This window comes from Cervus elaphus, chromosome 24 (genome assembly GCF_910594005.1).
Source record: "Cervus elaphus chromosome 24, mCerEla1.1, whole genome shotgun sequence".
NCBI classification, from domain to species: domain Eukaryota; kingdom Metazoa; phylum Chordata; class Mammalia; order Artiodactyla; family Cervidae; genus Cervus; species Cervus elaphus.
In genome coordinates, this window is record NC_057838.1 from 66,976,234 (window position 1) to 66,998,957 (window position 22,724).

Below are 22,724 nucleotides of genomic sequence, written 5' to 3' on the forward strand. Positions count from 1 at the left end.
CACTGGACCACCAGGGAAGTCCCTCCTGGTGACTTCTCAACCACAGGTAAGGATGGTGTTGTGTCCGTGGCCATGCCTGGTTCAGCGCCTGGCACAAGGTGAGTGCTCTTTGAAAAGTGAAATTTTAGGTCATTTCAAAGAGGCCGGTGGGACCAAATCCAGGCGCTCTTAACGCTGTGACCAGAGATTGAGTTCTCCATTAGGTACAGTAGTCACTCAGCTGCACTGGGTTTTCCTGACGGAGACACAGAAGCCTCTCATAATCCGTGATTGGCGATGTGGGAAAGGAAAACTAAATGTAAATTTCTCCCAAGTTAAAAAAAGTGGAGTTTTTAAATTGCTACATATAGAATCCCTAGTCTGTGCCAGGCACAGTGACACTTGTTTTATTTCTAATTCTTAACAGTTGCTCTGAAGAGGAGATGGTGTGTAATTGCCATGTTGCAGATGAAAGCAAACTCAGGCGTTTGGGTTTTATTCTCTGGGCCAGTCATTTCACTAGTAAATGGCAAAGGCAGGATTTGGACTCAGAGACCCTGAATCTCACTGTTTTATGCACCGGAAGCATTTTTTTCCCCCTCTTACATTTTCAGTAGGTATCTTCCAGAACATAAATGAAACACTTCCTGCTGAAATTCATTTAATTATCATGACCATGTTGTCACCCAGAGAAGCTGACTTGAGTAATTGGAGTGTTGTGCTATTTGCCCCTGCCCTAAAATAGCCCAGACTACTGTACTTAATCTTTTTTTAAAATAGAAGCTTTATTGAGGTAACATTCAGTTTACTCATTTAAAGTGTTCTGCTCAGTGGTCTACTGACAGTGGTGCGTCCAACATCGCTAATTTCAGACCGTTTTCGTCACCTAAAAAACCTTCCGCCCACAAACTGTCACCCTGCTATTCTCCCAACCCTAAGAACACTAATCTACTTTCTGTCTATAGGTTTGCCTCTTCTGGACATTTTACATAAATGGAATCACACAGTTCATGGTCCTTTGTGACTAGCTTTTTTCACGTAGGACATTATCAAGGATCATCTGTGTGGTCTCATGTTTCAGATCATATTGCATTGTATGGATACACGTTTTTATCCATCCATTGGTTGGTGGATATTTGAGCTGTTTCCACTTTTTTTATGGGCTTCCTAGGTGGCTCAGTGATAAATCTGCCTGCCGATGTAGGAGATGCAAGTTCAACCCCTGGGTCAGGAAGATCCCCTGGAGAAGGGAATGGCAACCCACTCCAGTATTCTTGCCTGGGAAATCCCATGGACAGAGGAGCCTGGCGGGCTACAGTCCACAGGGTCACACTCAGTCAGACACAACTGAGTGACCTTCACAAGTTTAACTGGGTCCTCAGTGACCAGGACTTATTGGGTCCCCACCAATAAGTACGATAGGTGCTTGGGCTTTGTGACTGCTGATTGAGCAGCAAGATTTTATTTGAAAGAAAGAGAAAGGAGAGAGAGAAGGAAGCCTGGCTTCCCACAAGCGGTGTGAGCTTGGACTTGGTGTGACCTTGGACTTGGCCCAGGTCCTCAGGCTGGTGTCCCCGACGCTCCCTTCACGCCTTGTCCTCTTTGCTCCTCTTCTCCTCCTTGCAGTGACCTCCCCCAACCCAGTTTGACTGCCTGACAGCTCCTACTCTTGTATTTAGCTCTTTATTAAGGAATTTTTCAAACAGGGACCGTTCGTGAATAGTTTCCTAAATCCTCAGTCATCAGTCACCAACATGTGGTCAGTCTGGCCTCATCCACACACCTGCCTTCCCGTCTCTCTTCAAACTGGATCCTTTGGGAGGAAATAACCAGGTAGCATTGACCACCTGATGCGAAGAGCTAACTCATTGGAAAAGAACCTGATGCTGGGAGGGATTGGTGGCAGGAGGAGAAGGGGACGACAGAGGATGAGATGGCTGGATGGCATCACCGACTCGATGGACCTGGGTTTGGGTTAGGGTGGACTCTGGGAGTTGGTGATGGACAGGGAGGCCTGGAGTGCTGTGGTTCGTGGGGTCGCAAAGAGTCGGAGTGACTGAACTGAACTGATACATTATTTGTCCTTCTGGGGTTTTTTCCTGGTCAAAAAAAATTTTTTTTAACTATGGTGAAATTCACATGACATAAAATGAACCTTTTTTATTTTTCCTCATTTCAAATGAGTTGGTCTGATTTCAGGTGGTACAGAGATCAGGATAGAACACAGACTTAAGAACACACTTTGGCAGGATTCTGGACTGGGTTTATGTGCATTCATAGCTGAGGCAGAAATGGCTGAGAAGAACTAAAGACGAACCAGTGTGTGTGTGTGTGTTTTACAAAAGTCTGTTCTTAAATGTAGAATAGGTTCTGTGACAACACTTCTAGCTATAGGTGGCAACAGATACTGTGGCAGCGAATCCAGGCATTTAGAGAGGAATGGAACTAAGGGTCGTCGTCGCCTCAGGCACAAGGAACAGCTTCCCTTTTGGCCAGATTTCTCAATTCCACCAGTGACTGGGGGCCTTGCCCCGAGGCCTTCACTTTTAGCTCCTTCCCCTCTTCCTCCTGTTAGTGCGTGAACACCTCATCTTCCTCCTCCACCTCCTTGTTGCTCCTTCGGCCGCTGCTGGGGCTTCCTGCCGCCTTCGCGGCCCCACGTGGCTCCTGCCGCTAAAAGGAGCCACGTTAAAGAGAACAGCTCGGTGGCGCTTGGCGGGTGGTGGGGTCACGACCATCGCGGCCTCTGTCTAGTGTGACAACTGTGTCCTCGCCCAGAAGGACACGCCGCACCTGACGAGCGGGTGTTCCCCCACGTCCCCCCTTCCACACGCTGCGACCACTGCCCTGGGCTCTGTCCCTGTGAGTTTCCTGGTTCTGGACGTTCTCTACAAATGCTATCATCCAGGACGGGGCCTTTCCCTCGGCGCGTTTTCAGCGCTCGTCCGTGCTGTGGCGTGGGTCGGCACTCCACTCCCCCCACGGCGGCACCAGACCCTATCGTAGAGGCAGGCCGCACGTCCCCGGCTGGTGGCCGTTGGGACCGTTTCCCCCGTCTGGGTGCTATATGTTACATAGACATCCTGCGGCCATGGGCGCAGGGCCGCATGCGCTGAAAGAACCCCTTTCAGTTCTCTCGGGGTGTACGCCTACGAGCGACCTTGCCGGCTCATGTGGCAATTCTGTGTGTGACCTTCTGGGGACGCGAGCAGCCTGTCCCCTGTGGAGCCTGCCCTGACTTCCCCCACGCACACTCGGGGGACGACAGCTTTGCCAGCCTCTCCGTTACAGCAGCCCCCTCATCGAATGGCATCTTCAGTTTACGTGTGGTTTTTGCCACACTGAATGGCTTCCTCCGGTAACCGAGCCCTAGGTCAGGAAACACCCTCCTCCATTCCTTCTCGCCACCATTCAGGCGAAGTAATCCCACAATCCTGGCTCAGGAGACAGACGAGTAATTCCAGGCAGGGCAGTCAGCGTCGGTCCGGAGGCTCTTGCTGGCTGAGTTGGGAAAGAGGAACTCTTCCCTTTGTTACCGAGAGGGACCCTGTGTGCCCAGGGCTGCCAGGAACACAGCCCGAGGCCAAGAGGGAGGGAGGCAAGGCCAAGACAGGGACGAGAGAAACAGGTTCCTGCCAGACGAGTTTGACTCCTGGATGCAGCCATGCCTGAAGCCAGTTTCAGTTCTAGAAGCTCCCAGTTCAGGAGCCAGTGCCTGCGTGCTCACAAGCGCGTCGTGTCCAACTGTCTGCGACCCAGTGGGCTGCAGCCCACCAGGCTCCTCTGTCCATGGGATTCTCCAGGCAAGAGTACTGGAGTGGGTAGCCATGCCCTTCTCCAGGGGATCTTCCCGACCCAGGGATCGAACCTGGGTCTCTTGCCAGGCGGGTTCTTTACGATTAGTGCCACCGGGGAAGCTCTCATGAACCAGTAAGTTCCCTTTCTCGCTGAAGCTAGTTTGAGTTGGGTTTCATCATCCGCAGCCCGGAGATGCACGTGACGGTGGACTCGTAAGAGACAGTCTGCCAGCCTCCTCCCTTCCAGGACCACACCGCCCCGCACTTCAGCCGTGCCGTCTGCACAGTAGTGGCCCATCGTCACAGCCACGCGAGGGACCGGGAGGGTCAGTTCTAGTTCCCGGGTTATGGAAGCGGGTGAGTATGAAGTCTGTGAGAGTTGTCGGCGGGAGCAAGTCCACACAGGCAAAGAGGTGAGATGGGCACAGCCCAGCACCCCGGGCCCCGGCCCAGCTCTGCAGCCGGCCATGGGGTCCTCGCCGGGGTTCACGTGTATAAGACATACCTATGCTCCGCTTGAACTTCCCTGGTGGTTCAGATGGTAAGGCGTCTGCCTGCAATGCGGGAGACCGGGGTTCGATCCCTGGGTTGGGAAGATCTCCTGGAGACGGGAATGCCGACCCATTCCAGTATTCTTGCCTGGAGAATCCCACGGACGGAGGAGCTTGGTAGGCTACAGTCCATGGGGTTGCAAAGAGTCGGACACGACTGAGTGACTTCACTTATGCTCCTCTTAACTAGGCACACTTTGGGGGCCCAATCTAAGGAGGAACTGTGTGGAAATTCCAACACCCAACTGTTTTTTGAGCTATAAAAGTGACCATTTCATATGGCGCAGTGTCGTGTGAACGGTGTATTCTGCTGATGAGGTCAGAGAGGTCGGGGTCTTGCCCGAGAGACTGCCTGTGTGCTCATTCATGTCTGATTCTCTGCGACCCTTGGGACTGTAGCCCGCCAGGCTCCTCTGTCCATGGGATTCTCCAGGCAAAGAACACTGAAGTGGGATGCCATTCCCTTCTCCAGGGGATCTTCCCGACCCAGGGATCGAACTCATGTCTCCTGCATTGCAGGCAGATTTTTTTTTTTTCCACTGTCTGAGCCACCATGGAAACCCAGGAGGGCGTCGTGAGTCACCTCGCCAGGGACCCAGATCAGCAGCCCACAGGCAGTAGATACTCGGTGAAAGCCCACCGGCCCTGCCGGTGTCCTGGCCGCCCTTCGCCTCACTGACAAAACGCGTGCTGTCGCCTCCGCCCCTTCGCACGTGCTGTTGTCTCTGCCCTGTCCTCCCTCTTGTCTGCTAGGAGTTTCTCTTCTTCCTTCAGAGAGCCCCGCTTCTCAGAGGGCCTCCTTGAGCAGCCCCTCTCCCCGCAGCCCCCAGACAGACCAGGAGGCCGTCTTCAGTCCCTTCTCCATGTCCGGGGCCCAGCGGCAGCGGAACGGGGCTCCGTGATCACACTGTGAGTGGTGGTCGAGCAGTTACGTGACTGTCGGCCCCGCTGGGACTGCAAGCAGACCTGGGGAGGGGCCGGTCTCTCTGCTCTGAGACCTGGGACTCTCACTGGTCTCAGGTGTGAGACAGCGGTGAGGTAGACATCTCCCAGACGTGGGACAAGTACCCAGAGGAGCCTGCATCTGCAGGGAGGCTGGCCTGACACTTCAGAGCCCGCTGCCTGGACCCACCCATCAGAGAACTGCAAACTGGCTAGCTGGCGGCCCCCGCGAAAGAATTCAGCAACACCGCACCCTCTGACACGTTCAAAACCAACGTCGACAATGTCGAAGCCAAGGTGGGTGCACAGGATGTACTTCCAGGGGTATTTTAAATATTGACACTGTAAGCTTGAACTGTTTGATCACTCTGCGTAATGCATCCCGTGAAGCTGAAGAGCATAGTGACTCCACCGGCATGCGTGTAAACAGCCCACAGGCAAGCTCCTCTGTATTAATGAGGTTTCATGCCATTTTTTTCTCTCTGAAACTTGACTTCAGTTCCACTCTTCTCACAAAGTTTTAGCCCAGCGTAATTTATCCTTGTGGGCTCCCCTGGAGGCTCAGTGGTAAAGAATCCGCCTGCCGATACACGAGACGCAGGTTCGATCCCTGGGTCGGGAAGATCCCCTGGAGAAGGAAATGGCAACCCACTCCAGTGTTCTTGCCTGGAGAATCCCACGGACAGACGACCCTGGTGGGCTACAGCCCATGGGGTCGAAGGGTCAGGTATCACTTAGCGACTAAACAACAATACACTTAAAAAATTTTTTTATTTGACTTTGCTGGGTCTTAGCTGTGGTATGTGGGATCTGGTTCCCTGACCAGGGATTGAACCTGGGCCCCTTGCATTGGGAGTGCAGAGTCTTAACCACTGGACCACCAGGAAGTCCTCAACAGCGTATTCTCATGCCTGAAAGTCGCCTATTGATCACACCATCTTCTCTGTGACAACAACTATGGATATAAACTGGTTTTAAATTATTAAAAATTTCCTGTGATCCTAAGTCACTAAGTGTAAACTGTTATTCTGGAAAGGTATGACTACAGATACTAGTACGTGATTGATCAAAGCTACAAATATTATAAGTTTTGAGAGATACTGATTACACAAAGGATTATTACACATGACATTTTTAATGATTTAACTGGATTTCCCCCAGCTTGTGTACCAGTGGAGAAGTATTACTTATTTCTGCAGCTCCACCTCTTCTTCATTCTTATTTTTACAGCTATAAGCACTCAGAAATCTTGTCACATAGATAAGGAACAGAAAAGGAAGGAAGGAGTACTGGAGGAATGTTAATTAACTCCCTTTGCGTTTTATGCCAGAAATCAGTAGTAATCCATCATAAAGAATTATTTTATGTTGCCACTTGGTGATTGGTAAATGAGGGTTCCTGTTATTATTTGTGCATGCTTCCATTTTTCATAATAAAAGTTAAAGATATTATGATTACTCTCTGTTAGCTGACAAAAGGATTGGGCCCTCCTGCCATTTTGTCACAAGCAAGAAATGGAAACCACTGGACCTGCCAAAGGATTTATCTCCCAGTACTGGCAGCCCTCACAGCCCTTCTTCCTCTCCAGACCCAGCGCAGGACTTCCCCTGGCTTGCCAGCTGGGGGCATTTGCCTTTGCTTCCCAAAGCGAGAAGCTGTTTCCTCAAGGAGTCATTGGAAACCCGTGGTGGATGGCTGGAGAGCAGCCCTTGGCCAAAGGACCCGGAGAAACGGTTCAGGCCAGGAAGAATGAAAAAGGGAATCCATCTCAGGCTGTAAGTGCGTTCTCTGGCTGCTCCGCCTCTCCCACACACCCTGCCCAGAATCTGCTTCCTTTCAGGAGAGAAGACCTGAGTGGGACCTGCCCCGGGGCCATGTGGTTAAGGAGGGTGAGGCTGGAACTCTTCACATGCATCTTTTCCAAATACTTCAGCCTGAGAAGGCTTAGTGAATACATTTCATTTAAAATAAAAACGAACAACTAAATATGATCCGGAATTTGGAATGGGAGTGGGGTACGGGAATGCTATAAAAGACCTCGTCGGGACAACTGGCAATATTTGAATAATATTTTGCAGAGTACATAACAGTCTTGCATCACCATTACATTGCGTGATCTTGAAAGCTCTCCTACGGTTGTGTAATAGAATGTCCTTGTTCTTGGGAAACACACACTGAAGGACTTAGGGCTCAAGAGGCAATATGTCTGTAATTTGCTGTCCCGATGCTTGGAGAGGGGGACTTGAATATGCATAGTGGGGGGGCTTGATGAATGTGAGTTAAGAAAGGGGTCGTAGAGTTCTCTGTACTGTTCTCAGAATTTTTCTGTAACTTCGAAAACGATTCATAAAAAGACTGGCGCGGCAGGCCCGGTCTCTGTCGCCGCCTGGCGGCTACTGCGGGGAACGCACCCTCCCTGGAGGAGACGTTTAAACTCCCCGCCTCCCGCAGCGGCTCCCGGCGGATCAGACTCCCGCCCAGGTCATCCCTGGCTGGGCAGGTTTGATTTTCCATTCCTAGGTCCATCCGCCATCTGTGGACCACTGCGAGCGCCTTTCTTGTGCAACCAAGGCGAGGTCGCGGTGATGTTGGTTGGAGGGGAGTCAGTTTTAGAGCTTCCTCCAACCCGGATGTTTTCTGCAACCAGGGAAAGCGAGGCCGGGAGAGGGCACGTTGTCGTCGAGCATGGCTGGAAACGAAGCCTTCCTGACTTCTCTGTTCTCAGCAAACTGCTGGCCCGTCTCTTCATCCAGTCTGACTCAGATGCAGCCTAAGTCTGGGCACCCACGATCGGCTCTCTGACTTCACTCCCTCCCGCCAGGCTCCTCCCCCAGCCCCGGGTCTCGGTCCACACGGCCCCTCGGCCCCGGCTGCCGCCCGGGGCTGCCTCTTCCTCCCGTGCTTTCTGCCAGGACGTCACCTGCCCAGAGCCTCCGGCGACCACCCCTCTCGCTGAGCCTTCCCTCGCCGGTCTCCCAGCTTGTGCAACCGCGCAGTCACTTGTCGTCTAAAGGATGCTCTGCGCCCCCTCTGCCCCCGTCCCCCACTGGAATGGGGGTCTCCTGCGGACGCGACCTTCTGGTTCCCCGGGTACAAAGCGGGGGCGCTGGCGAGGACAGCGGGGTTTGTCCCGTCTCCTCGATTCCCCAGCTTTGCAGACACGTGACCGTCGGCGAGGGAATGTCCCCTCCACCACCCCCCACCCCCACCGGCGTCTGTGATTTCAGAGGGGCTCAAAGCCCCAAGGGGGAAGGGAGGAGCGGGTAGCCGAGTGACCCTGGTCTCTGGGGACAGAGTGCTGGCCAGAGTCCGGAGCCAGGAGCACGCGGGGCTCGGTCCCCGGCTCTGGCCTCCATCCTGCAAACGAGGAGGGGGCGGCACCGGCGAGGGGAGGCTCCACTGCGCGACCCGGGGGACCCCCAGCCCCGGGCCGCGGAGGGTCCCACCCCCGGCACAATGCGGGGCGGGGCCGGAGCGGACGTGCGGACAATGGCCCTCGCCCACCCGGCGCCGCTTCCGGCCCTTCCCAGCCCCGGCGGGTGGAAGGGGACACTGGGGAGGCCGGCGCGGCTCCCGGGGCCACACGTCCCGGGCGGGGACCAGGCAGCGCCCGCGCAAGGAGCCTCTCGCGGCCCCCACGACGGCGGGGCCCTAGGAGATGAGTACCCCCAGACCCGTCCCGCACGTGGCCAAGGGGAGTGGTGGCTTAAAAAAAAAAAAAAAGGTTTTGCTTTGTTTTTTTTCTATCGAGATGTAATTTAGCTAGAGGGAAATGGACAGATGTCAAACATGAGAATATTTACACTGTTATGCAGGAGGAAATGGCCACCTAGCCCAGTATTCTTGCCTGGGAAATCCCATGGACAGAGGAGACTGGGGGACTACAGTCCACGGGGTCCCAAAGAGGCTGAGCGACTAAAAACAACTATCCTTATTCACGAGAGCCCCACCTTCACGACTGCTCACCCTGCAAAAGATTCCCCCTCCTAATGCAATCACATTGTGGATTAGGACTTAACAGATGAATTTGAGGGGGGGACCGCGTTCCACCTACTGCAGAGCCTCCGGAAGAGCCATTGAAAAGCAAATGAGGAAAGAGGGGAGTGAACACAGGTGCTGTCTGGAAGCCCAGGATGTGGGAGGCAGGCAGCGAGCCCATGCACCCCGCAGGCAGGCCGTGCCCAGGGCTGGACCACGAATCCGGCGGCACCAGGAGGCCGGGCCCTGCCTCCCAAGCCCCTTGTGCTCTGAGTTTAGGAAGATGGGGAGGTGGGGCCAGGAGGGGCCTGCCTCCCGGCCTTCAGCAGGCCCTCGTTGCATTTGTGCTGTATGCGGGGCACTCTGGCACGGAGCACCAGCCGCTGCCCTGGTGGAGGTGCCAGTCTGTCAGGAGAGGTGGTTGACAGCCCCGATGAGCCGGGAGCACCCCTGTGAAGGGGGCCGTGTGAGCAGACACTCGAGTGATGAGAAGGCAGCAGGCCCGGGGAAAGGGCGTAAGAGACGGAATAGTCAGAGCCAAGGCCGGGGAGCGACAGTGTGCCAGGCGGACTCAAGAGAGAGCGTGGGGACAGTGGGAGGAGCCAAGACCAGCCAGGGCACGGAGGGGAGAGGGCACCTTGGTTGGCCTCGGTGGCAGAGACAGAGTACCGCCGCGCGACAACAGGAATTTCTTTTTCTGCAGTTCTGGAGGCCAGAGGACTCCCCTGATAGCTCACACGGTAAACCATCCGCCTGCAATGTGGGGACCGGACTGGACTCCTGGGGTCAGGAGGATCCCCTGGAGAAGGGACTGGCTTACCCACTCCAGTATCCTTACCTGAGACAGCCCATGGACGGAGGAGCCTGGTGGGCTACAGCCCATAGGGCCACAGAGAGTCCCACCGGGCTCACTGGAGGCCAGAAGTCCAAGGTCAAGGCGTCAGCAGGTTTGCTTTCCCCTGACGTCTCTCTCCTTGGCCTGCAGATGGCCCCCGATCGCTGTGGCCACACACGGTCTGTGTGGAGACTTGTCTGTGTCCTAATCTCTTCTTATAAGGACACTGGTCCCACTGGCCTGGGGCCCACCCATATGACCTCGACTTAACTTAATCACCCCCTTGAAAGGCCCTATCTCCAAATGCAGTCACATTCCAAGGTGCTGGGGGTTGGGACTTGAGGATGTGACTCTGGGGACACAATTCAGCCCCTGACAGATGGCTTTTGCTCTCGGGGAGGTGGGGGCCTGGCTGAGTGTTGAGCGAGAAGAGACAAGATCTGATTTGCATATTAATAAGGATCCCTCTGGCGCCGAGGCGGGCGGGGAATAGACTGGGTGGCGGGGGGCAGTGGTGGGGGGAGGGTTGAGACCAGTGAGGCGGCTACTGCCCAGTCCAGGCTGGAAGCTGCTGGCTGGACCTGGGTGGCAGGGTGGGTGGGGAGCTGCAGCCAGACTCTTTGTTCCGGGGTGCGGGGCCAGGAGGTCTTCCCAAAGGACGGAGCTGGGAGGGTGCAGCAGAGGAGGGGTGGGCGTGGGGCCCTGGCTTCCTTACCCAGCAGGTGCCTACTGTGTGCAGCCCTGCCCCCACAGGAGAGGCCGGCGAGGCCCCGGGTCTGCTGACTCCGGCTGACTTCTCGTCTGGCACTTCCTTCCCAACTCCTGGCTGTGGATCCTGACCCCCCCACTTGGACAAACATCTTGTGGCCGTTTCCTCCTCGCCTGCCCGGAGCCCCTGCCTGGCCTGAACAAACACTCGGGACCTGCGCTTCCGGCCTCAGCTCTGGGAAAAGCCCGGCCAGGGGCCGCCGAGGTCAGCCCTGGAGGGAAGTGGGAAGGGGGGCGCCGGGGCCCCCGCCTGGGGTCCCGCCTGGCCGGCCTTGGCAGCATCCTGCGCTTCACTGACCCCATCCGTAAAATGGGCCTAATCACGCCCACCTCAGAGGACCCTAGGGAGATAAGACGCACCCTCTGGGCCTGGCCTGAGACGGGGACACTGCCCACCGGGCCATGAGAGGCCTGGGACAGAGGGAGGCTCCAGGGGACGCCCCCGAGGGACCACAGTAGCCAGATTTAACTCTCCTCCTGTGGCCTCCCACTTCTTGCTCCCATTTCTGAGCAAGGCTGCTGCTCCACTCCTGTTCCCGACAGAACCTCCCGGTGTGTTGCTATCAGAGATTAGGAACCAGGCCCAGGGTGCGGCAAGAGTGGACAGTCTTGACAACGCAAATGGGCGAAGATGGTGGACTGTGAGGAGCGAGCTCCCCGCCGCTGGACGTGTGAGCAGAGCCCACCGGATTTGCAGCCTGCCGACACTTCCCCCTCCTCACCTGCTCCCGGCACCCTGGGGTCCGGGGCCAGCTAGTGCATTATGGGGGTCACAAAGATCCAGATTCCAATCCCAGCTCCGCTCTGTGCCCAGGCCCTCAGTTTTATGGGTGTGAAGGGGTCTGAGTGACCTGGCCAAGGAAGGCAACCGGGTCCACGGTGCTCACCCCACTGAGGCGCTGGCGGGGGCACGGGGCCAGAGGCACTGGGTCTCCCCCCAGGGGAGAGGGGTGGTGTCTGGGCGCCTCCTCCACTCAACCCCCTACTTGAAGGCTCTGCCAGAGAAAGCCTCCCAGCTGGGGTTTGATTTTGATTTTATTTTTGTTTTACAGGCAGGATCTGGGAGTGGAAACAATGGAATTAATGTGTGTGAGGGTTTTGGTGTTTTTTTTTTTCCCCCTTTGGAGAAGTTTCTCCTCATCTGCCGGGTTGGATTCCCACCTCAACTTCCGGTCTTCGGAGGAGCCGCCAGGAGAGGATGGGTGTGGGCGGGGGCGGTCAGGAAGGGGAGAGCTGGGGGTGGGGGGCGGTGAGGAGGAAGGCAGGGCTCCTTCTTGCTCCTGGGTCTTTGCACCGGCTGTGCCCCGCCCCCAGCCCCTGCCCCTGTTGTAGCCCCTGTGCCTCCTCCAGGAAGCCCTCCCTGACCTCCCCCACCCAGGCTAAACAAACAGGAGTCAGCACCTCCTGCTCTCATTCATCGGCACTTCATCTTCCACTGCGGACTGGGCCTGCTGGTTTATAGCTCTCTCCTCTGCTCAGCACTCAGGGGACACCAGCCACGTAGGGCACAGAAAGGGGGGCCCGGTCCCTACACTGCGGTCCTCACTGTCCACTCAGGGCCCTTGATCTGGGACGGAGAAGGCAAAGGGCGAGTCGGGCGGGTACAGGCACAGAAGTGGGTATGGATGGGGGGTGCACAAGGGCTGGACTCCGACGACCCTGGTTGTCAATCTGGGCAGTGAGTTCTCCCTGAGTCTCAACTTCCTCCTCTGTAAAATGGGGATGACAGCCGAAACTAACTTGAACGGCCCCAGCGCCGGGCCCAGGAGGCACCCTGCAGGTGCTTTAACCAGCTCAGCAAGGCGGTCAGCTGGGCTTGGTGCCCAGGCAGTATGGTCTCTTGGCTGGAAGGGTCCGGGGCATGGAGGGGAAAGCGGAGTCCCAGATCTGTAACTCACAGATAACGCAAACCTGCGGTAAATAACGCTGATTGTAGCACTCACGAGCCTTTTCTGAGGCTCCTCACTTAACCTCTCGGTCCCTCCTCTATCCCGTGGGGCCAGCGCTGGGTGGGCACGTGCGCGTCGAGAGGAGCAGGGCCCCTGCCTCCCATCAAGCCTTGAGGTCCGGAGGCCTTGAGATTCAGTAAAGACAGAGGGGCAGGGAAAAACACCAGCACCTACGGGCTGGATAATAAGATGGAGGGGCGGGGGCTGACCTCTGGCCGTCACGCGCAGATACTGGGCCCCCACGGAGGATGCTACGAGCCCGCCCGGCCTTACGCATGCGCGTGGCAGTGGGTTCCCCCACGTCCGTCAAATAGCAGAGGCGGTGCGTCCGGGCCCATGTGTATGTGCCCACGCATGCGTGCCCAGCATTTGCCTGGCTCCTCCGAGGTAAGGTTTCCGGGTAGCCGGGAGAAACTGAGGCCCAGAGCAGGGCGGTGACTTGTCGGGGAGCTTCAGAGCTGGGGTTCCACCAGTGCTACCTTTCAGAGGGGACCTGCGGACCACCCAGGTGAGTCCAGCCCTGGAAGCTGTGTCTGAGGAGGGTCTGGGGTGGGCGGCGCTGTTGGCCCTTCTCGGGTGGGTGACCCCCGACAGGTAGCCTGCTGAGCCTCTGGTAGCCAGCCGCCACGGTGGCGTTGAGTCTCTCCCTCTGGGCTCTGGGGTGGCGACAGGGCCTGGGCCGGGCCGAGGTAGTCTCCCTTCTGAGTGCCCCCCTCCCAGGCTCCGGGCCCCACCCCCTTCCCTTTGTAGGTGAAGCTGGGCTTTTGGCCTCTGATTCTGAGCCGATACCCACCATAACCCTCATCCTCCCAACCCGTGGCTTTTGTTCTCTGTTGCCTTTAACACAAATAATACACAAGTTTCTCTGATGAAAACTTAGAACATTGAGACTCGAAAGAAAAACTTCAAATTGCCCCCTCCCACCCAGCAAAGCACTCCGGTACAGGGGGCACTAGTGGTGAAGTTCTTGCCTGCCAATGCAGGAGATGTAAAAGACCGGGGTTCGTTCCCTGGGTCGGAAAGATGCCCCTGGAGAAGGGCCTGGCATTCCAGTATTCTTATCTGGAGAATCCCATGGACACAGGAGCCTGGCGGGCAACAGTCCATGGGGTTGCAAAGAGTCGGACTGGGCACGCATGCACGCACCCAGCAAAGCATCAGGGGTTCACCCTGCCTGATTCTGCCTCTCCCCGGCCCTGTAACCCGCGGCGCACACCCTCGGTGGCAGGATCTCAGGGTGCCCATTGGCAGCTTCATGGCGCGTCCAAGCCCAGGTCCCGGAGTGGAGCTCGGGCTGCCGAAGCCCTGGATTCCTGTAGGGGCGGGGGTTGCCCACCCCGGCCGTGGCATGGAGGGGGAAGTGAGAGCGGAGGGGCAGGGGTGGGATGACATGGGTCCAGTTGAGGAAGTGAAAGCTCTCCTGCGAACCCCCCCACCACAGGACTGCCAGCAGCCCGCCCGCACCACCCCTTGTCCCCGATGGAGGTTCACAGGGTGGTGCCCCCCCACCCGACCAAAACCACATTGGGGCCCCAGGCTGTGATGCCGGGAGAAAGGGGGTTTTCCTGGTCGCTTGCCCTGGGAGCCTCAGCTCAGGGGGGACCGTCCCAGCCTCAGACCCCAGACCCTGGCCTGACCAGCCAAGCCTCTTGAGTGAAGACAGGGAAGTCGGGGGCCCGGGGTGGTGGTGGGGGTGCTTGTTTGGCTGTAATGTTTTCAGGTAGAGACTGAACCGGGTCTAGAGCCCAGCCAGGGGGCCTCAGACACCTGCCCAGACGTTCGCAGCGGTGGCCTCCTGTCCTCTGTGAGCACTCTCCTTGGCCTCACCGGGCGGGGTTCGAGTCCCCCGCGGTCCTCTCTGTGGACGTGGCCTTGGCAAGCCCCTGCCTGTCTTTGGCCTTCTGTGAAATGGGGCGAGTGATTGCTCGTATTTCTGTGGGGAGCAGACGAGGTGAGTATCGGTCCCCCGGGGGCGGGCCCTGGATGGGTGTCAGTTGGGTTGGAAGGTTCGGGCAGGTGGCCTCTCCTGCCCCGCCGACCGACCGCAGGTGCAGAGGGACAATGGGCCAGGGGCTCCATCTGCGTGGAGCTCACCGGCTTCCTCTGGGGCCCCAGAGGGCCGCCTGTTTCTCTGGGGAGAGGGTCTCCCCCCATCCCCTTCCTCCAGGCCTCCTTCCTGCTTCCCGAGGCGCGGCCGGCCCTTCCGTCCAGGCGCTCATCAGTTGCACCCAAGGTGCTGAGCGTCCGGTCGGCCTTCTCAGGCCATGACTCACTTCCTGTTTCCCGGAGCTAGAAATAGCTTCCTCTGGATGCTGGGCCAGTGCTGGGGGGCTCCCTCCCCGGCAGCTACTCCAAGTCTGCAGCGCATCCCCCCCACCCAGGCCTGGACACCACCCACCACTAAGTCTGTGTTCTGCTGGACACCAGCCCAGGGGCCCATTCCTTGCTGGCTTAGGGATGTAGGAGCACCCGCTGGGGGTCTAGCCCTGGGGCAGCAGCAGTGGGCCTGCCCTCGGATGTCTCCAGACACTCACCAAATAACCTGGCTAGGGCGCCCTGAGCCCTGGGCAGGGAGGGCGTGGGTGCCTCTGCCCACTGTGGAGTCCGCAGGGGTCATGGGTGAAGGAAAACGGGTGGGGCTTTACCCCCAAGAGCTTTTGCCTGGTTTCAAGTTGTAGAAAAACAACATGAAGAGGTTTGCAATTGGACAGTCTCCCTGAGGCTGCTTCATGGAGAAGTGATTGCAGGAGAGGCGGGAGGGGGTGGGGCTCGGACCGATGATGTCATCTCAGGCTGATGGGGGGGAAGAGGGGGTGCCCTCTGGACAAAGGGGAGGAAAGGACGGGGTGTCTGGGTACCTCCCAGGTTCTGCCTTCAGTGCCGCGTGCGACGCAGTGGAGGCCTGGGCTGGGTCCAGGCGGGGCGACGCATTCAGTCCGTGACTGTGGACAAGTCACTCAGCTCCACTCTGCCTTGCTTCCCATCTGCAGAATGGGTATACTAGAAGGCCCTCCCTCATGCACCGCAGTTGTGAGGAATAAACGTGATCATCCACATGCAGCTCCTGGGCAGCCTCAGTAAACTGTAGCTGTTTTATTTTCTGCCTTGGGCCCTGTAGGTCTTTTGCCACGTGCTGTGAAAAGGTGATGAGGCTCCAGTGAAGCTGAGAGGCGCAGCCTCGCCCCCATTTTGCAGAAGGGGAAACAGAGGCTGGGAGAGAGAAGGGCTCTGTCCAAGGTCCTGCAGCTGGGGAGTGGCGAGGCAGGATGCAAACCTGGTCCCTCAGGTCCCAAGCCCTCCCCACACCACCCAGATACCCCAGAGTGTCCCGCCCCTGCCTGTGGCCCTAAGCTGGGGGAATAAGTTGACACCAGCATGATCAACCCAGCCAAGTCACGTCCTCATAGGAAAATCTGTATTTTTAGACTCACAAACCCTCCCCAGGCTGGGGCAGGGGGGTGTCGGCCTTCCCTGGCAGGTGGGTGAGAGCTCGTGGGGGATGGACACCAGGGCCCTGGAGCTGTGAGGAGTGGGTACCAGCCAAGAAAGTGGCGAGAGGACTTTAGTTCATCTCCTTGCCCATCCATTCACTCACTGGTTCATTCCCTCTCGTGAGCCTGCTCTGAGTCCCTGTGGGGGACCCAGGTATGCCCTCGACAAGATCCAGCTCCTGATGAGATAGCCCCTGGTTGATGTGGCCGCTGTGGTGGTGGCCGCGTGGGGGGCCGTGGGACCCACCCAGCCTGGGAGATCAGGGAAGGCTGCCTGGAAGGGGAGGGGCCAGAGCCGAGTCTTAGAGGCACTCTGGGAGGCTCAGTCAGGGGGACAGGGCGAGGAGGGAAGTTTCAGGGTCGTGGAGAAACGTACCATTCATACCAGGAACTGGGGGGGCTGCCAGGCCCTGGACTCAGACTCTGACCTGGAGTGGGGGAGGGATGCGGGAAAGTACCGGCGAGGACGCTGGCTCATCCCGAGCCTCCTGGCTGTGGTCAGTGGAGATTGCGCTTGAGTAAGATGACAGATGGCGTCACCCAAAAGTCCCTAAGGGACCAGTTCCAAGTTCCTCAACTCAGGGGACTGTAGCCAGGCTGAGTAATGCTCACGGGCTGGCCTGCCCGTGGTTAAGGGCTGGACCTCCCAAAGCCTTAGGAAGGCCTTAGGCTGGACCTTCCAAGGCCTTAGGGCTTCCCTGGTGTCTCAGTGGTAACGAATCTGCCTGCAACGCTGAGGACCCAGGTTCAATCCCTGGGTCGGGAAGATTCCCTGGAGAAGGAAATGGCAACCCGCTCCAGTATTCTTGCCTGGAGAGTCCCAGGGAAAGAGGAGCCTGGTGGGCTGCAGTCCACGGGCTCGCAAAGAGTCAGACACGACTGAGCAACTAATACTAACTTAACTTCCAAGGCCAGAGGCTGACTACTCAGGGTCACAGGCTGAACCACCCAGGACCAGGCTGAACCCTCCAAAGCAGAAATTGAGCTCTTGAAGGTTGATGATAAAAATCTGGCAGTTTGAGGAGGAAATCCTCTAGCAGTCTTGGGGGCAGCAAGCCCAGGGCCAGTGGACACTCCAGAGACAAGAGTCCCAGTGAGAAGTGTACAGAGTGGGCTCTTGTGTACACCCCCTCACATCAGCCTGTTACACATGCAGAGCTTAGCTTGTACGCTCATCCCCCACATGTTCCCGGATTCCCACCCATGTACACGTGACCCCAACATGCACACAGACACACGCACACCTGTGTTGATATGCACATCTCCCCACATCCGTGCCCATGTTTTCCCCTCTCGGCCCACACCCCCCATGCGTACACACCAGGAGCCAACCCAAGACGGGGGCTCCTGTAGGCTGGGGCGGGGCTGGGTGGAAGCTCGTTACCAGAGCGTGCCCCGAGGGCCCCCACCGCCTCTCCTCTCCTGGGACGTGGACGGATGAACTGCGGTCCCACCTGCCCTGGGCAGCTGTCCATGAGAAGGCCTCTTTAGAGCCATTGGCTAGTGTGGTACCATCCCACCTCTGCGAGTTTCAGATGGGGCAGAGTCTGCCCCCAGTGACCAGGGAGGCCCCTCTGACTTAAAACACCTCCAGAGTGAACTCTGCATCCCCCACCAGCCTGTTGCTCTCAGCCTCCGGAAGAGGAAGCTCCAGGCTGGTGAAGCCCCGGACCTAGGAACTCCCTGCCTGGACCCTGCTTCTCCTCCCCCCAGTCCACATCCTCGGCCCCCAGTCCTCAGGAGTCCCTCCTCCTAAGAACCTTAAAGCCTTCTCTGGCTTCCTGCACTCACTGTGCAGTCAGGGGGCTCTCCCTGGCCTTGCCCAGCGCCCCAGCGCCTGGAGAACCCACCCCACCCCACCCCACTCCAGTGGAGCGCCCAGCTCACCTCTGCTCCTCCAGGGCCTGTGAACTGCCCGCTCCAGCCGCTGCCCTGGTCCTGGTGCTGGGAAAGCTCTCCCGTGAGCATCCTGCAGATCTCAGCTCAAGGGTCACTGCCCCAGAGAGGCCCTTGCTCACCCCGAGACGGGCTCAGCTCCCTGCCGCGAGAAATCCTCCTGGAACATGTGGTGTTGCCCTTTGTCGAAGCTGTGGCTCTTGGCAGTTATGTGATTATTTGAGCTATTTGATTAAAGCCTGTCTCCCCCATGAGACAGAGACCGCGCCTGCGGGGTCCCCATAACATCCTCAGGGCTTGGCAGAGTAGGTGCCTGGTCAGTGAGGTGGAAGGAAGGAAGGCAGAACTCTGTTCAGGTGTTTCGTTCCACCCAGGGTTTTGCCTGGAGGCGGCAGGACCGTCAGAACTACACCAGGAGTCAGGGTGCGGGCTCACCTTGAGGGCAGGATGGCCTGGTCTTGTGAAGGGGGGCGGGCAGCGTGGCCATGTGGACAAAATGGGGGTCGTGGAGGCAGCTTTGGCAGAGTCTGTCTGGCGTCGCCCAGGAAGGGGCCTCCAGCAGCCAGCATGACCATCCCGTCTGCTCGGTAGATGTCCTAGGTGGGGGACACAGCCATCCATCCATCCTAACGTTTATAGGCTGTGATCACGTGTCCACCCGGGAAGACCACCCAGTCTGCTGGGGAGGACAGATGCTCTCCTTCTGTGATGAGCAGCTTAATGAGAAGAGCTTCTGATACTGCTCCAGGAAGTCCTCTGGAAGGAAGGACTCAACGTATTCTTCTCAGAAAGACAGCCACGTAGACTAGACCTTGAGGGATGCCTGGGAGCTCAAGAGGAAAGACCTTCCAAAGGAAGCGACATCTGGGCTGGGTCTGGAGAGACACGGGCAAGGTGACCGAGCAAAGAGAAGACGCACGTCTTCTCTGGACACTGGGTTCTCTTTAGAGACGCCACAGGGCCAGTGAGACTGGGCCCTGCTCATCCGCGCCAGCCTTGCCCACACATGCGTGCCAATGAGAGCATCTCTGCCCTGTCCTGGAGCCAGGAGGACTTTCCAGTTCTTGTGCGTACTCCACTGGAATGGAAGGGATCTCAGAATCGGTTCAGTTGCAGGCCAGGCCCAGGGGACACCTACTAAGCAGACTCCAGGGAGCCACTGAGGAAAGACCCAACTCTGTCCTGAGCAGAGACCAAACATCACGGGCCAACTCTGTTGGGAGGCAGATGCATTGTCCCATTTTACAGACGAGAAAACTGAGGCTCAGAGGAGCATGCAGTCTGGAGAGGACAAAAGGGTCTTGAAATGAGGCCCTGGCTGCAGGGGGAGGAGGAGGCGGCAGGGGGAAGAGCTGCCTCTGTGGGCATCTGACACCCAAGCCAGCTCTGAGCTCCATCCAGGCAGGCAGGACAGGGCAGCCGGAAGCCAGAGCTGGAGGGATGCGGGGAGCAGCAATGTGTCCTCACCATCCATGACTTTAGTGATCAGTTTGTGATTGATTACTTACCACAGGCCAAATGGCTGGCTGCTCCACACTCTCTAGGGAATATCTCATTTTGATCCACATGGCCTGGAGGGGCTGGGACTTTTAGACCCATTTCATTGGAAGGACTGATGCTGAAGCTGAAACTCCAATACTCTGGCCACCTGATGCGAAGAACTGACTCATTGGAAAAGACCCTGATGCTGGGAAAGATTGAAGGCAGGAGGAGAAGGGGACGACAGAGGATGATATGGCTGGATGGCATCACCGACTCAATGGACATGAGTTTGAGTAAACTCCGGGAGTTGGTGATGGACAGGGAAGCCTGGCCTGCTGCATGCAGTCCATGGGGTCGCAAAGAGTCAGACACGGCTGAGCGACTGGACTGAACAGAACACTGGTGTGGAGACTGAGACCTGGAGAGCCGAAGGGACTCGCCCTGGGTCACGCGCATGGGAAGCAGACGGATCTGAACCCAGGACCACAGGATGACAACGGCACAGCTTTGACTGGACTTCCCTCGTGGAGAAGAGGGAACAGCCAGACCCAGGAGTTCCCGCTCCAACCTGAGCAGCGGGGTGGCCCCGAGCAAGTCACTTCCCTTTTCTCCTCCCCCGTAAATGGGCCTGACAGTCCGTGCGGTGTGAAGGATGAAGTTCACGTTCAATCCTGAGTCATTCTGTAAGGGCTCTGTAAACCCCGGGGCTCGGGTGCCCCTTCCCCTGGGAAACCTGCCTTGATTGCCCCCAGGGGCCTGGTTGCCTGAACGCTCCTGTGTGTATCCTCAAGGCATCGTCACGGCTGGCTGGGTCCCGGGGCATACAGTAGGTGCTCACTCAAAATCCGCTGGAATGAGGATGGCCAGACAGGCTTGGGTTCAAATCCAGGACCACTGCCTTGCCTCCCTGAGCCTCAGTTTACTCACCCATCAAATGGGATCACCAGCACCGCCCTTCGATGGCGTCCGTGAGGATTGACTGGGACGTGTCTGGCACACAGTAGGTGCTCAGCCCCTGTGACGGTTCAGTGACCAGCAGCGTCCTGTCCGGCTCTGGTCTTCCCCTGCCTCCTCAGGGCTCCATTTGTGGGGCATCTCCCCTCTGTTTCGGGATGGCCTGCCCCAGGCAGCTGGCCCCCTGGAGCGGGCAACAGCCTGAGAATGTGGGTGGGGTCCCCCCGGGGCGGCCCTGCCCCTGGCCCCCCCACCGCTGCCGGACAGAGGCCTCAGTGTGGACCAGCCGGGGTCCTTTCACGGGCCCAGACCCATGACTGGACGTCTGAGAATGCCGCCCATTATCCAGCTCACAGAGCACAAAGGGGCCACGCGGGGGCTTGGCAGGCCCGGCGCCCGGGATGGGTGCGCGGGGGCTCCGGGTCCCCACCCCAGAGGGCAGGGCTGTGCCCAGAGTCGGGAGAGGGCGTCTCTCACATGCAGGAATGAGAACCATTTCCTCCAGCCTCTCGGGGAGACAAAGACAGAGAGAATCGGGCAGGGGGCTCGTCAGAGGCGAGTGTGGGCGCCCCTCGGGAGCCCTGACACCTGACCTAGAAGTCTACCCGCCCCCTCCCCACCATGCCCCCCCCGGGGGGGCATCCATCCCGGGGGACAGAATGCTCCAGAACCCTGAAAAGGGTCCACCCCCCGGTCTTCCCCAGAGCTGGCCATGGGCGGACACCCTCCCTGGCAGCACCAGGGGTCTGTAGCTGAAACCCAGGACGGTCACGGGTCCTGCGGCCCCGCCCACGCTGCCACTCAAGGGCCACCCGGCCCCACCCTGTCCCCTCCTGCAGGACGCCGTGACAGCGATGGGAGACCCAGTGTGGAGGGGCAGGGGCCACTGCGGGCCTCCTCTTTGCTGTGTGACCTCAGGCAGGCCGCTAGGTGTCTCTGAACCTGGCATGCAGGTTGATGAGAAGAGGGGAGGGAGACCGGGCGGAAGGTTGATTAACAGAGGTGATCTGTTGCATCCGGGTGGGTAACGGGTGGCATCGACAGCATGTCTCAGTGGCAACTGCTATGAGGGTGACATCGTCATCTGGGTCTGGGGGCCTCTCCCGAGTGGGGTACAGATGATCCCATTTGAGGGGCTAGGGGAGAGGACCCCTGTGGTCCAGAGCTGGAAAGTCACTGGACACCCTACTTCCTGACCTGCCAGGCCTTTGACGCGTGGGTTTTTCCGTTCTCACTGCGGCCTTGTGAGCTGGCTTACATTCCCCTTTGCCAGATGAGGAAACTGAGGCTCAAAGAGAGGCAGTTGCCACCAAGCTCACCCAGGCAGCTGGGGCAGACACAGCTGGGCCTCGGGTCTTCCCAATGCCAGGGCAGGTAGAGGGTCACAGAGGCCCAGAGCGGGGTTCAGAGGCCGCTGAGGCGCGCCGCCGTGGGCAGAGGGTGGCACCTCCCTGACCCTCAGGGTTCCCATCTGTACAATGGAGCTGAGAAAACCCACCCATCAGGTTTGGTCCCAGGGGGAGTGAGACGGGCAGAGCCCCGAGGAGGAGCTGCAGGGGCGCCCAGGCTGGGGTGCTGAGCTGTCCCGGAGGACTCTGTCCCTGTCACCAAGGCGGTGCTCGGAGCAGGGGGCGTGTCGGGCTCACTTCCTGCAGGGGAAGCGCTCACGGAGGAGGCCAGCCGGAGGGACGGGAGGGCAGGGGCCCCCTCCTCCCTGTCAGCCCTGGCCCCACTGTTATTTTTTCCAATTGAAGAAGGAAAACATTTCCTCCTCCTCCTCCTCGCGCTCTGCCCTGGGCGGCCAGAGAGCAGAGGACAGACGGGGCAGGATGGGGAACCCCCCACCCCCCGCCTTGGCCCAGGCAACGGGGAAAGGCCTGGGCCCCGCCTCCTCTGGGCCGGCCCGGCCGCTGGACCCCTGGGTGTCCAGGCAAGGATCTGCCTCGTATGGGGCACCGTGTCCTCGTCTCCAAGCACACTGGTTTCTATCAGTGTTTCCCAAATTTTAAGACTCTTCACACCACCTGGATTATGACCCTATTTGTCTTTAAATCAACCCCCGTTTTAAAGACTTCCATAAGTGCATTTATCAAGCAAGCTTG

General features: G+C 58.2%; 1 protein-coding gene and 1 non-coding gene across 6 annotated transcripts; one reads left to right on the plus strand and one right to left on the minus strand.

The window, feature by feature from the left end:
• Nucleotides 1–1,935: 1,935 nt before the first annotated feature.
• LOC122683073 lies at nucleotides 1,936–12,666 on the plus strand. Of its 5 annotated transcripts, XM_043886610.1 has the most exons (7): nucleotides 1,936–4,133; nucleotides 5,151–5,236; nucleotides 5,418–5,566; nucleotides 6,858–7,044; nucleotides 9,951–9,987; nucleotides 10,822–11,055; nucleotides 11,394–12,666. In XM_043886610.1, the coding sequence occupies exons 1-6, from the start codon at nucleotides 4,124–4,126 to the stop codon at nucleotides 10,863–10,865; spliced, it is 513 nt and encodes a 170-aa protein (XP_043742545.1). In that variant the 5' UTR covers nucleotides 1,936–4,123; the 3' UTR covers nucleotides 10,866–11,055; nucleotides 11,394–12,666. The 5 variants fall into 5 exon arrangements, 1 of the variants encoding a protein (XP_043742545.1); XR_006337606.1 differs by having other exon boundaries at nucleotides 1,936–5,566; nucleotides 6,738–7,044; nucleotides 9,951–10,194; XR_006337607.1 differs by lacking the exon at nucleotides 9,951–9,987 and having other exon boundaries at nucleotides 1,936–5,566; nucleotides 6,738–7,044.
• On the minus strand, nucleotides 6,084–6,156 carry TRNAG-CCC. The gene has a single exon. It is a non-coding gene; the product is annotated as a tRNA-Gly (tRNA).
• Nucleotides 12,667–22,724: the final 10,058 nt, after the last annotated feature.

What these genes read in the sequence shown, in the direction of transcription:
- LOC122683073 (XM_043886610.1), top strand. An exon ending in TCGACAATGTCGAAGCCAAG is followed by an intron (nt 5,567 to 6,857) that starts GTGGGTGCACAG and finishes CTTCCTCTCCAG; the next exon opens with ACCCAGCGCAGGACTTCCCC. An exon ending in CTCCCCTGATAGCTCACACG is followed by an intron (nt 9,988 to 10,821) that starts GTAAACCATCCG and finishes TACTGTGTGCAG; the next exon opens with CCCTGCCCCCACAGGAGAGG.